Source organism: Gigantopelta aegis, chromosome 4 (assembly GCF_016097555.1).
Source record: "Gigantopelta aegis isolate Gae_Host chromosome 4, Gae_host_genome, whole genome shotgun sequence".
Taxonomy (NCBI): Eukaryota; Metazoa; Mollusca; class Gastropoda; order Neomphalida; family Peltospiridae; genus Gigantopelta; species Gigantopelta aegis.
Window position 1 is genome coordinate 22227562 of NC_054702.1, and position 14615 is coordinate 22242176.

Consider the following 14615-nt stretch of genomic DNA (forward strand, 5'->3'; position numbering starts at 1 on the left):
GAAAATATTATACTTCACTCCAATAATAATGGTAAACCAATCATTAAAACTTTATTTTTGTGTCAAAAAGAAATATCAATAATATCAGGTTTCATTTCTTTAATTAATGAATTTATTTATTTGCTGCTTAAAAAAAAAAAAAAATACTAAATATTATATTTTATTTATATTGTATAAATTCCACAAATAGTGACACCACAGAAAATACCAAGCCACAACCACAAGCAATAGTGAGTTACGAGGTGTGCATTCCATTGACCGACCGACACATGCACATACTCACCCTCCGTCTGTTTACCGGCGGGGGAACTCGCCGCGGCCTGCTGTAATTGGGCGGCGGCTGCCTGGGTGTTGAAAGCGTTTGGAAAAGATGCTGAAAGCAGAAGTATCGGGTTCAGTATAAATCAATCCTATTGGCTGTAATACTCAACACAACAGTTCTGTGGGATTACCTCGCAATGTCTTGCCTGCCAATAGAAGTTGTTCTTTCTTTGGAAGTTAAATTGGAAAATGTAACAAGAGTGAAATATGAAGTTGATGCTGAGGAAATAATTGTCTTGCCTATGATAAACTTTTCTTTCTTTTCAAGTTAAACTGATAGAAAGTAAAAAATATACCTGTATTCTGCCTACTGACTACATTGAAGCAAAGAAAGAAAAAAAAAAATAGACCAAAAGGTAGGCAGGAAAGGTAGATCAAATTTGAAAAACATTTCATTTCAAGATTATTAATATTTCTACCCCAAAGATACACAGGCATATTGGCAAGACTTCTGTTCTCCTTTCAAAAATGCATTATTATTTGAAAACTAATGTAGAATGTTAAGATTATATCACAAACTGTTCATATTAGTGCATGTACTAAGTATTAATTTATTATACATTATTTTCTTTATTCTGAATTTCTTCACTACATGTACCTATTTTAAAGGCTTTGAACAAGATTAAGAAACCACGCCATTAGTTATTACTGTAAAATACGATAATGTAAATACATTGTATTGCATGCAGTCCAACTCCCTGCTTACAAAACACGGACATACAGAGTAACAGTTAGTGTCCAGGCAAAAACAAAAGCTTTAAGGAACATTATGGTGGGTTTTTTAAAAAGCAAGTTACTTCGAAACTACACACATTTCCCTTCACATGGTTCACATCTAGTAAATATGTAGTTACTTCTTGTTAATGCTTCATCTTCTATGTGACATTTGTCTGGAGGTAGGCCAGGCCATGTACTAATTCTATAAAGCTTTAATGAAGTTGTGCCCATACAAAAAGTTGAAAGTTTGTTTCATTTAACAACACCACTAGAGCACACCGATTAATTAATCATCAGCTATTAGGTCAGGTCAGGTCATAGGGTTTTACGTGCACATTCAGAACAAGCTGTTGTAGCGCACAACTGTCATGGGCAGGAAAGGTGGGGGGAGGGGAGAGGAGGGACTGCCTGCACTGGCAGGTGCAAGGGAGCACCAGCAGCCCGATCAAATCGGTAGCAGGCGGGTGATCAGCTATTGGAATTGAAAATGTTTTATTTAACGATGCACTCAACACATTTTATTTAAGGTTATATGTCATTGAACATATGGTAAAGGACCACACAGATATTGAGAGGAAACCCGCTGTCGCCACTTTATGGGCTATTCTTTTAGATTAGCAGCAAAGGATCTTTTATATGCACCATTCCACAGACAGGATAGTACATACCATGGCCTTTGTACACCAGTTGTGGAGCACTGGCTGGAATGAGAAATAGCCCAATAGGTCCACCGACGGGGATCAATCCTACACTGACCGCAGATCAAGCGAATGCTTTACCACTGGGCTACATCCCCATTATTGGAAGTCATGTAATTGTTGCATATATTCATTACATTTAGAAACAAGGGAGCTTTCATATGCACTTTCCAACAGACAAGACAGCACATACAATGGCCTTTGATATACAGGTTGTAGACACTAGTTGGGACAGGAAGGAGCCCAATCAGAGAATACGTCCACTAAGGGAATTCAATCCTTCAACTGAAGCCCTTCAGACCAGCACTCCACCAACTCAGCTACATCCCACCCTCACCCATACAAAGATATGTCGTTAAAAATCTGTACATGGAGATGTTGGTAAAGTCAACAATGTGGACTTTATAAACTTCCATAAGCAAGGGCCCTGATACTGGAAAAGAAATAAAATTCTGAACTTTAATCTACCTGACAAAGTCTATAAAGATGTACAATCAACTGAAGTAAAATTAGGAAATATGCCACTGGCATATATCTGTGAAAAAAGAACAATATCGATGCTGGGTACTAAGAATTTTCATATTAAAATTCCCTGTATTTTCCCTGAATTTTCCGTTGTAAATATTTTTCCATCTGATAGCCATGATTTTTTATTGTATACAAGGGCCTCCTGCCATCCCCAATAGCCATGCCTTCATCTCCAAATACCATAATGAACATATTGTGACAAAATAAATGTGTGAGTACATTTCAACTCATTAATATTTTTTTCCACCAATGTTCCTGTTACTGTTAATATTGTCTAGCCATAAAAACTACAAATGTTCATTGTGGTACATGATTTTGTATATATATCCATATATATACACAATATAGGACTCAACAAAATTCCCTGATATTTTTCCAGATTCCATTACACTCAAATAAAATTCTCTGCATTTCCCCTGAATCAGACCAAAATTTCAAATTCCCTGAATTTTTCCTGCAGGGAATTTTTTAAAACCATTTTTCCTGTTTTCCCTGATCCGTGGGTACTCTGCAGCAACAGGACTTAGAAAGTCTGAGAGAATGAGTTTTCAAAACTTAATTGACAATAAATAAACTACAGAATAAAAAATTTAAAAGTAATGCATTCTGGTTAAGCAGTGTTTTTGATAGAAGCCACACAAGTCCTGCATGCAATCACCCAACTCAAACCACACACACTAAGTTATGGAAAATGTCATTGTTACAATTCTACATCCCTCCCACTTGTCCACCCCACCCTAAAAAAAAAAAAAACCCTTAATAAAAGCTCTTCAAACCAACCCAGATTATTAAATTCGAGGAACATTTTGTTTTCGAAATTTTGATTAGCAACTTTTCTAATCAATTGAAAATCAATCAGCAACTATAGCAAAATGTTTTAAAATTATGTAGTGATTTCTGAAACTTGCCTGACAAATCAGAACAGGATACTTAAAAAAAATTTCCTTAAAATTCCATGTCAATTTCAACTTCAATTCCATGACAACTTGGGGAAAAAAGTACTTTTAAAAAACCCACAATAATTTTTTTTTTTAATAATAATTTTAATATTACTAACTGTAAAAAAACCCAACTATATACTGCGGTTAACAATGGCAGATGTTTCTAAAGATGGACCAAACACCATAGATGTAGATGGTCAAATCTGTTTCAAATAATACCTAATTGTTTTCTCATTTACAGGATTGCCATCTTTTCAACACTTCAAAATAATTCAGTCTTATTACTGACAAAAATAAAAAATAGCAGTGATTCTTACTGTTGTAGACAACAAACAAAAGATGTTTCTGCAACCAACTTGCAATATTTCTATATGTAAATACTTTCATTGTCACTGTTTAGTAATTCTAGTATAATCAGATTTAAAAAAAATTTACGTGACAAAAATTAAACAAAAATACACCAAGAATATGTTTTTGTTTTTTCTTAATAGTAAACTTTTGCACAAAAGCTTGAATTAATGTAATACAGTTCAGGTGTAAATCAATGTTACAACTGCAGCCAAGCAGCCAAAATAAATGACATTTAAGCATCTTTCTTTAACCCTGATGTTGATAATTTAATCTTTCAATATAAATTAATTAGCACATTAAGTTCATTCAAATAACTTCATTTTGGTAAAGAAACTTATAAAACAAAAATATATTGTTGAAAACAAAGCAGTATTAAGATTATGATTTTTTTTTTCTGACTTGATTAATATTTCTGTTCTCTGTCAAAAAACACAAAAAACAAAAGTAGTCTCCTTTGATCAAGGATGACCATGTAAACAATGTTTAAAGCAAATTATTTATTTTTCTAACTGTTTAAAAATGTATGTGAATGTTACTGAAAATATTCCACAAAAAATAATCTGCTGACTTATTATTAATTATTAAGTAACTGAAAATACAACCAATAATCTATTCAAACAAACCTATGTGAAAATGAAATATGATTATATAGTTTGTTTTATTTAACGACACCACTAGAGCACACTGATTTTAATAATCATCGGCTATTGGATGTCAAACATATGGTCAATTTCAGTCTTATGACTCATAGAAAGGAAACCCACTACATTTTCCCATTAGTAGCAAGGGATCTTTTATATGCACCATTGCACAGACAGGATAGCGCATACCACGGCCTTTGATATACCAAGTCGCGGTGCACTGCCTGGAATGAAATATGCTTACAGTCAGATCGCTAAATTATGTAAATGTTTGTATATATTTAGGAAATATATTTAATGTTCTAACCTTTATTTCATTGTTGTAGCAAACATATGTACATGTACGCAGTTTCAATCCAAACAGTCAGTGTTTTTATTAATACTGCATCCAGTTTCATTTGTTTACACTAGCAACTACCAGTACCAAGTACACTTGTCAGAGCTATCTCTGGGTATATCGAACATTTTGACAAATTATTTAATGAACAACAAAATAACAATAATTAACATGAAATTCTTTCGCCAAATTAAAATAAAATTTGCCAGTATAAGGTTTAAAATTCTTAATTAGCGAATTTGGCGAGTGGCAGAGCTAAGCCTGCTTGTATTTATTTATGACGTATGCCAATCACAATACTATTCCAGTGTTATATATAACCTACAAGCAACCTCACTCAAAAATAAAGTGTTATAAAACATAGGCTAGTATGGAAATCCGAGGGTGTAACTGAAGATGAAGTTTTCTTCACAACATGCACAAAAAGATGGGAGTTAGAAAAGCATGCAATGCTACACAAGTCTACATGCTGCCTCTCAAAGCCTGAATACACTACACACTGAGTAAATACAAAGATTCCCAGTTTGAACACGGTCAGACAAAAATCGCTTATTACCTGAGAAGCCTGTCAAAACAAAAACAGCACAGTATTAGAATTATCTTAACTCTTAATGCTTATTTTTCACAATAAATTCTAAAAGGGAAAAATAAACATGTTTAAAGTTTAAGTTTTAAAGTGTTGTTATTTTGTTTTTCACATGTGATGATTACTTACAAGAGAGAGATTTTTATTTCCTGTAACTAACAGTAAAATTTGGCAACTAGTTTAAAGAAAAACACCGGCCTCGGTGGCGTCGTGGTTAAGCCATTGGACGTAAGGCTGGTAGGTACACGGTTCGCAGCCTTGTACCGGCTCCCACCTAGAGGGAGTTTTAACGACTCAATGGGTAGGTGTAAGGCCACTACACCCTCTTCTCTCTCACTAACCACTAACAATTAACAATCAACCTACTGTCCTGGACAAACAGCCCAGATAGCTGAGGTGTATGCCCAAGACAGTCTGCTTGAACCTCAACTAAATATAAGCACGGAAATAAGTTGAAATGAAGTAAAGAAAAACTGACTTAATAAATAGTTAATTTAGTGCTGCAGTTTTGATCAACACATACACCATGAATATAAATACCACCGATATCATACCTAAAAGTAAATCTGAAAACAAAAAACCTGGAGGTTAAGCTGTTAAGTTTCAGAGGTAGGATTTTTTACTAACCTACTTCCTGACAAACACTATCATCCTATTTTGAGTATGACCCCACATGTTTAAAGCACCATTTCAAGTAGCTGGTACACCAATACTAGTTCAAGTTAAATTACAGGAGTTTACTGGCCAGATGAAATATTTTTATGACAACCATAGTAACACTTATCAACGAGGACAGTTCTGGTAGTGTTAATAGCAACATTACAAGCTGGGTGCACTTTAAACTTTGACCCAGTGAGCTGCTATTTCGTTTACTGCTGTTTTAAGTATTAAATACAACCAATTGTCAACTGATGATAATTAATTTGATGTACATGTATATATATACTGCTTTCGAGAAGTTAAAAATATATTTGGTAAACGTACTCAATACCATACACTTTTGAGATGTAGATTTATTTTACATTAAAACTATTATATAATACAATAAACTAACTAACATACTGCCTTTGACAGTTTTTTCACTGACAACTTTTCTAGACAAATAATTCAAAAGCACATAAGATCAGATGCCATACTGCACATAGATAGTAAACACATTTAACATCCACTCATTAGGGACAAGTGTATCTATTTGGGAACATCTGGTTTTCACAACAGACATGTATGTATGTTTACACTCGAGTTGTAGAGGAAACTAATTACAAAGACTGATACACAGCATATGAAAAACTAAATACACTGCCTACATACAACAAAGATAAATACAAAAATAAATAAATATATATTTCTGATATTTTTTTTACATAACAGATGTACACAAAAACATACTGACCAAGAAAAAAAAGTTTAAAATTTGTTTTGTTTAATGACACCACTAGAGCACATTGATTTATTAATCATCAGCTATTGGATGTTAAATATTTGGTAATTTTGACATATAGTCTTAGAGCAAACCTGCTACATTTTTCCATTAGTAGCGAGGGATCTTTTATATGCACCATCCCAGACAGGATAGCACATACCACAGCCTTTGATATATTAATTGTGGTGCACTAGCTGGGACGAGAAATATCCCAATGGGCCCACCGACTACGATCAATCCCAGACCGACTGCACATCAAGCAAACACTTTACCACTGAGTTACGTTCCGCCCCTGGCCAAGAAAAAGACAGTTATGCTATAAAAGAAAGAACTTTCAAAACCACAATCGTCAATGGACCGACCAACTTTAATGAATATTGTTACAATGGACATCTTTACTGAATACTACTGAAGCTATCATAAATTGTTTTCTTTAATGACACGACCTGGAACACATTAATTAATTAATCATCGGCTATTGGATGTCAAACATTTGGTAATTTTGACTAGCAGTCATCAGAGTAAATGCAGCAAGGGATCTTTTATATGCACTTTTCCAGACAGGAAAGAACATACCACGGCCTTTGTCCAGTTGTGGTGTACTGGTTGGAATGAGAGAAAAAATCCAATCAGCTGAATGGATCCACCGAGGTGGTTCGATCCTGCGACGCAAGCACCTCAAGCGAACACTAAACCGACTTCTGAAGAGAAGCTACAACAAAACGGCAGCAATACAAAAATAAAATAAAAACTATAATGTCAAAGCAAGTGTAAGAGGCAGCCTGCAGGTGCAATTTATTTTGCTTCAAGATACGATTGCCAAAATGCAAGTGCAAAATCTAGTATATACATGTATGGTCATTCCTCAGTGTGAAGTGAAATAAAACGTTGGCAGTAGAGTTACTTCATTCAAAACACAGAACACAGGATGCTCATTATCTCTGGAAGAGATAGGCTGTTTAAGATAAGTAGGTAGATAAATTTTAAGTATGAAAATGAGGCAGGGATTGTGTCAGCAGAAAGAACTGGCACCTGCCACCTACTAATGAACCATGAATACATAAACTAACAAACTATATTTTTAGTGTGGTAAATAATAATAATAATAATAAAAAACACACACATTTAAAAATATAAAACAAGAATGAAAGACGAAGAAAAATATAAGAGGTCAGACTAAGCCCACAGCTAAAGCTGATGGGAAGTGACAGGTGTGTGACATGGATAGCCACAAGATACAAGCACCTGTCTCGGGTTTGAGAGACAAGGACTGGAACATGGAGGTGGACAGCAAAAGAAGTTGAAAGATAGGACAGTTGATCGGGAAGAAATGAGATGGAATTCTAAGGAATGAAAGGAAAGGAGGTAGTGGGATAAAAAAAAAAGAAAAAAAAAAGAAAAAGAGATACCCTTCCCAGGTTAACTGCAAAGATTACCTCCTCAGTTCAAGATTTTTAATAAAGAAAATTAATGAATCCCATCAATATAAATTTGATATAAAAAGGTATAAATCTGCCTGGCCACGAACCTGCATACTGTTGGATGCCAGAGTACGCCTGGCTGAGGGTGTCCATGCTGGATGGGTTACTCGACCCGATGCCGTTCATACTAGACGCGACAACTCCCGGAGACAGTCCCGACATGCTAGACACATTGTTATTCCCCAAGTTCTGAAGGCCAGAAAGTCCACCAAAACTGTTCGAACTCGTAGTTCCCGTCATTGTACCTGGAGCAAAGAGAAAAAAAACCCAAAACATATAGAATGTCTACAACGTTGAAACAATTAAAAGTAGTTTAAATAATATTGCTAGGAGTAGGAGCAAGATACATTTTAATACATGTCCAGAGTTAGAGCAACCATTTGTTAAATCAGCCAGTTGTCTAAAAGCTTGTTTAATTCTCAAACAGCATTTATACTAGTATTTTGCTCGACTGAAACAAAATATATATTGTGAAATATTTTCAAACAATACTTAGCCAATTGCTGCATGATACTTTTATAAAACGACACCCCCAAAACTGCATGGCTGCAAGAAATTGGCGAAAGAAACACTACTAGTTTGTATGCATACACCAACTCCATAATTTGTTTTGGTTTAATTATACCACTAGAGGACATTGAATAATTACCTATCAGCTATTATGTTGAACTTTGATAATTCAGGCACATAAGCTTCAGAGAAAACATGCTACATGTTTCTATTACCACCAGACAGTGCATGCCAGATTGACATAAATGTAACTATCATGGGGCACTGGCTGGGGTGGGTGGGGTAGAGAACAATACTTCCACTAAGAGGGTTTGATCCCTTAACCAAAGCACCTCAGGTGAGCACTATACTTACTGAGCTACATCCCACACATTCAACTCCACAGTCATCTTACAGAGCATTCTCATTATGGGATTGAATCATACCGTGAGAACTCCTAAGTTGTGTTGGTGTGGTACTCCACAGTCATCTTACAGAGCATTCTCATTATGGGATTGAATCATACCGTGAGAACTCCTAAGTTGTGTTGGTGTGGTACTCCACAGTCATCTTACAGAGCATTCGCATTATGGGATTGAATCTACCGTGAGAACTCCTAAGTTGTGTTGGTGTGGTACTCCACAGTCATCTTACAGAGCATTCTCATTATGGGATTGAATCATACCGTGAGAACTCCTAAGTTGTGTTGGTGTGGTACTCCAGTCATCTTACAGAGCATTCTCATTATGGGATTGAATCATACCGTGAGAACTCCTAAGTTGTGTTGGTGTGGTACTCCACAGTCATCTTACAGAGCATTCTCATTATGGGATTGAATCATACCGTGAGAACTCCTAAGTTGTGTTGGTGTGGTACTCCAGTCATCTTACAGAGCATTCTCATTATGGGATTGAATCATACCGTGAGAACTCCTAAGTTGTGTTGGTGTGGTACTCCAGTCATCTTACAGAGCATTCTCATTATGGGATTGAATCATACTGTGAGAACTCCTAAGTTGTGTTGGTGTGGTACTCATTAGAACAATGAATGAATGAATGTTATGAAACTATTATTTATATTTAATATCCATTTCTCCAGACAAATCAGATGCAACAAGTTTGGTGCAACAAATCGCATAATGAAAATGCCACTTTGAAGAAAAATAATTCTGAAGCAGCTTATACAGAGTGAATATGTGTCGAGTTAACAAGACAAAAAAACTGGTCAGAGAACGAAGAATCATGGTGAAATCAACAGAATTTGTGATGCTACACATGCACCAACTGACTGAACTTATGAGATCTGCTAACAAGTGTGACAGTGAGATGTCAGTGGATAGAACCTTTTTTATTTTAAAAATAATTTTAATATATAAATTTTTTAAAACATGTCTTAACAATAAAATAAACAGGAACAAAACTACATGTACTAGACAAAAGCATGCATTAACTGATAAATGCTGAGTATTTGATGCAACTGACAAGTTTTTAATTCCAAAATTTAAGCAGAGTAAGACATGCAAATCTTAAAACATTATACAAGGGAAACAACTGCTGTTAAGAAAAAGATTAAGATTGAAGATGGGTAAACTGGTCAGTGGTGGAAGACCAGTGGATTTTTTTTCATATTACATGTTCTGACCACACACACAATTCTGCCGAGACATTTACGAGTGGTGGAAATAACATGTCCAAGTGACTACATTACTCTCAATATTTAAGTGGTGATCTGCAGCAACACTGCTTTACGCTTGATTTCTCATTAATGATTCAATCATCATTCCCAATTTCAAGCAAACCTCGACCACTTGAATTTTGTTATGAACATATGCACACCACCCTCAAAATTCAGATCATCTTGTGACTGCAATTTTTTATAAATAAAGTAAATACTTGATAATGATAAAAATTATGATAAAAATACTGTCACAGATAATTTTTGCAAAAGATTTTTGCATTAGCACTGTTTATTAACATTGTGTATTTCGAGGGCTGTTCACTTTATGATTCTGCTATGTAAGTGGTTAATGTTTTTTTTTCTTCAGTTTATAACTGCATCAACTGTAAATTTGTAGGTGGTCATTTTTCACTTGAAACATGGATCAACAAATCAAGCTTAAAAGTATACTCAGGATGCTTCCAACACCAACCACTGTGAGCATATCCTGCACAATATACACAATACATACAATATACATTTATGACAACAGCATGCAAACTAAACGAAACAAAACAGCACATTTGAGAATGTCGTAACAACAGTAAGCAGTTAAAAAACAATAATAATAATTAAGTATAATGCTGTTAAAAATTTCATCACTGTATTCGGACAACTGTCAAATTAACACTGATAAATTAATACCTCTTGACAAGTCTCCTCTTCGAACAATATCTACAATTCACATAAGTATTCTAAGCTTCTAAACTCCCTTTAATTTTAACACGCTCGTAACTGGCCAAGTAGGAATTTTAAGTAAGTACTGGGGACAAATTATAAATAGAGAAATCAAGCTATCTTTTAACTTGTGCATTGCCAGGGGCAGGCTTTAAATTGCCATCAGTGGGCAGTTTTACCCATGGCAATTTTGTTTTAAGTTGACGTGGAAGACAAATTCTTAAATTCAAGTCCTGTGAAATACAATAATATGCTTTCACCTTTAACATTAGAGTTATGGATAACTAACTACTCAAATAAGTACATCAATTTACAGTGCAGACAGCACAGATATTTACACATTGTCATAATATACAAGACCAGAAAATATCACACCCAACTGTTACATTTTAACATATATCATCAGTAAGAACACAAGACAAACTACGGCACAATCGACCCTCTTACCAGCAATATATTTCCCTTGCATGGCTAGTTTCACAAAAAAATTGACATTTGTTAACAACAACACACTTGATAGCATAGACCGATCACCCGAGTAAAATTATACAACACATATCAGGTGCTGAATTTGGAGATTTTGGTTTTTTTAGGATTCCTCCCAAATCATAAACATGATTTATTATAGATATTTTAAAATTCTGTCTCGTAATCTTATGCTTCCTACCCAAAATCTGAGATTTGCGATAGCACTGATTCGTGCTAAATTCGCAGCCTGTATATGAAGCATTTTCGATTCGGTGAACCAAATTTGAATAATTAGATGTCTTTTATCAATTTAGTAATTAATATAGATATTTTGGGGTTCCGTCTCATTATCTTCCACATCCTACCCAAAATCTAGGATTCGCGAAAGCACTGAATCATACTAAATTCGCAGCCTGTGAATTAAGCATATTCAATTTGGTGAACCAATTTGAATAAACAGAATCTATTATCAATTTAATAATATCGATATTTTGGGAATCTGGCTCACAATCTTATACTTCCTATCCAGAATCTTGGATTTGCGGAAGCATGGAATGGTACTAAATTCGCTGACTGTGAATTAAGCATATTCGATTTGGTAAACCGAATTTGAATAAACAGAATCTTTTATCAATTTAATAATACAGATATTTTGGGAATCTGTCTCACAGTCTTATACTTCTTATTCAGAATCTTGGATTCGCGAAGCTAAATTTGTAGCCTGCATATTAAGCATTTTCGATTTGATAAAGCAAATTTGAATAAACAGAATCTTTTACCAATTTAGTATTAATTATGTTTTATCAAAATTACTTCCTTTCACGTGTAATTCTGAACATTAGTGCTGTGATCAGACGACTAATCAACCACAGGACATTGGTAGCATATAAAAAGATTTTTAAAAATTTACCCGAAATGCTGGGAGTACTTGATGCAGCGGCTATTTGGTTGAGAGCTGCCACATTTTGGATTCCAAGGCTATTCAATGCTGCTGCAAAACAGAAATAAGCAATCTTGTAGCATTGTGAAATTATTTTCAGTTTTAATAATAAATGGTTCTGGTTATTTGAGCTATGAAATTTATCTGATTTTGCAAAAAAAATAAAAATAATAAATCATCCATATTTTATGCACAAATAGTTTTCCAGACGAGCCCATGAAATGCCTGACTGCAACATTTGTATGGTGATCTTATTAAATTTTTTTATTTGGATGACATATTATATACAAAATTTGTAGAAATTTGTATAGTGTATAGAAATTGTATATTTTCATCTGGCATTGACAACAATCACATTCTCAAATTTTGCACTTTATTACAAATGTTATACATCTAGATTTACATGTATTTATTCTCTCAGACGTCAATGAACAAATTGGTACAACTTATATGGATTTTTTTTTTTTTTTTTTTTTTTTGGTGTAATATTTAATAAATCATGAAAAACATCTTATATTATGTTCCTGACAACTGACTGATGAAAAACACATCAAATAGAAGTATTTCATGTTAAAAAAATATAGTAATAATAAATACATTTATGTGACTTTTAAAACAAAAATTTAAAGTAATTTAAAATAATACCACTTGACATTAAAGTACATAAACATGATATGCAGACAGATACAAGTTTTGAAGAGGATATTCATAATATTAAGGAGTTTTATGGAGTCCAATTGTGAAATCACCACTATAAATAGTCAAATCACACTTAAGAATAAGTACCTGTATTTATCAACACAGAGATTGACAAATTTGAAAAAATAATAATGTACTGAAATTTTATCAATAATAATGGTGCATAATTTGCTTTTTAATTTTTAAATTATTAGGTACCGGTAACACGATTCTCTGAAGAAGAAAAAAACAGAAAACAAAAGCAAAGCATATACTAGAGTCTGACACATCTCGTATGACAATACACACCTCGTAGTGTAGTCTATCACGCATACATGTACACATACTATTATATTTTATGAAATAAACAATACCCATCCAATCATAAAAATTATGTAATATTGGTATTTTGGGATTCCATCTCACAATTTTGCACTTCGGACCCAAAATCTGGAATTTGTGGAAGCATGGAATCCTGCTAAATGTGTAGCCCATATGTTTATAGAAGTTCACGATAACTAGTGTTTCTCACCTGTGCGAGAAATTAAGTTTTACGATACTGACCCTAACTGAAGTGAGATATCCGACAATTAAGAACACTGATTACATACATGAACATTTGTCTCTCCACATTATTGTGAGATTTGATTATTTATGGGTTGCGATTATGGTAAAAAAATATTTCTAGTTAATTACACTTAAAAAACATATTTCACACCACTAGATGATTGGATGGGTATTGTTTATTTACATAAAATACACTTGGTACTTAAAGCAAGAATTGTGTTAATTGAAAAATTAAACAGTAAATCAGGCATTCCACTGCAGGCCATGGAAAAACACAAATTGACGTTCATGTTGTTGAGAAAGTCCTGTCATTCTCCGAGAGCTGGGCGGTATTGAAATTTGAGGTTTGGTATCGATTTCGGTATTGTTTGGGATGATTTACCTTGGTACAGTAATAATACTGACATAATACAAATACAGATACCGATATCAAGCAGTATTTTCAGTATACTCGGCTTTAAAAGCATGCTCGAGTTGAGGCTCACCTGCTAATTTAATCTTTAGAAATAAAATTAAATTCCATATACAAGACTCTCGTCTGATTTATACCCAACCCATTTTGCATTCGTCAGATATATTTTTAGTGCTTTACTAAATGGGGGGGGAACCATTTTTCAATACTGAAATTTTGGTATTTTGAAATTTGCTTGGTACAGTAAATCGGAATTGACTTCATGATACCAATACCGAACAGTATACCACCCAGCTCTACATTCTTTTAATATAGGGTCTAACGTTGTCTTGCTGGTTAAGTACACCATGTGGCTGTTGTTCAAGAAATAGCAGCAGAATGGGTCGCAAAACGTCATCTCGACATCTCTGTGCATTAATGTTGCCTTGAACGATAACAAGCTTCGTTTTGTTTTGTTAAGTCCCCACAGATTCCTTCCCAGACCATGACACCACCTCCTCTATACACTTGAACATGCTGGATACAATTCGGTGCTACACACAAGTATACACACTGCCGACCATTAGCTCTAAACAGGCGAAACCTCCTGGCCCATCTCAAAACATCACAGTGCTGTCGTATAAACATTAATTCACGTTAGGGT

General features: G+C 34.3%; 1 protein-coding gene across 15 annotated transcripts in view; it reads right to left on the reverse strand.

Annotated features, from left to right (window-relative positions):
• Positions 1–14615, reverse strand: part of LOC121369789 (CUGBP Elav-like family member 2) — an 80901-nt gene that overhangs the window by 19071 nt on the left and 47215 nt on the right. For 8 of the 15 annotated variants that reach the window (XM_041494862.1, XM_041494853.1, XM_041494850.1 and 5 more), the window contains 5 exons: positions 12286–12366; positions 10875–10904; positions 8072–8269; positions 5091–5099; positions 284–373 (listed from right to left, as the gene is read on the reverse strand). In XM_041494862.1, the coding sequence (XP_041350796.1) occupies positions 284–373; positions 5091–5099; positions 8072–8269; positions 10875–10904; positions 12286–12366 (408 nt within the window). The remainder of the gene's footprint in view (positions 1–283; positions 374–5090; positions 5100–8071; positions 8270–10874; positions 10905–12285; positions 12367–14615) is intronic. The other 7 variants (XM_041494861.1, XM_041494857.1, XM_041494854.1 and 4 more) reach the window with 3 other exon arrangements.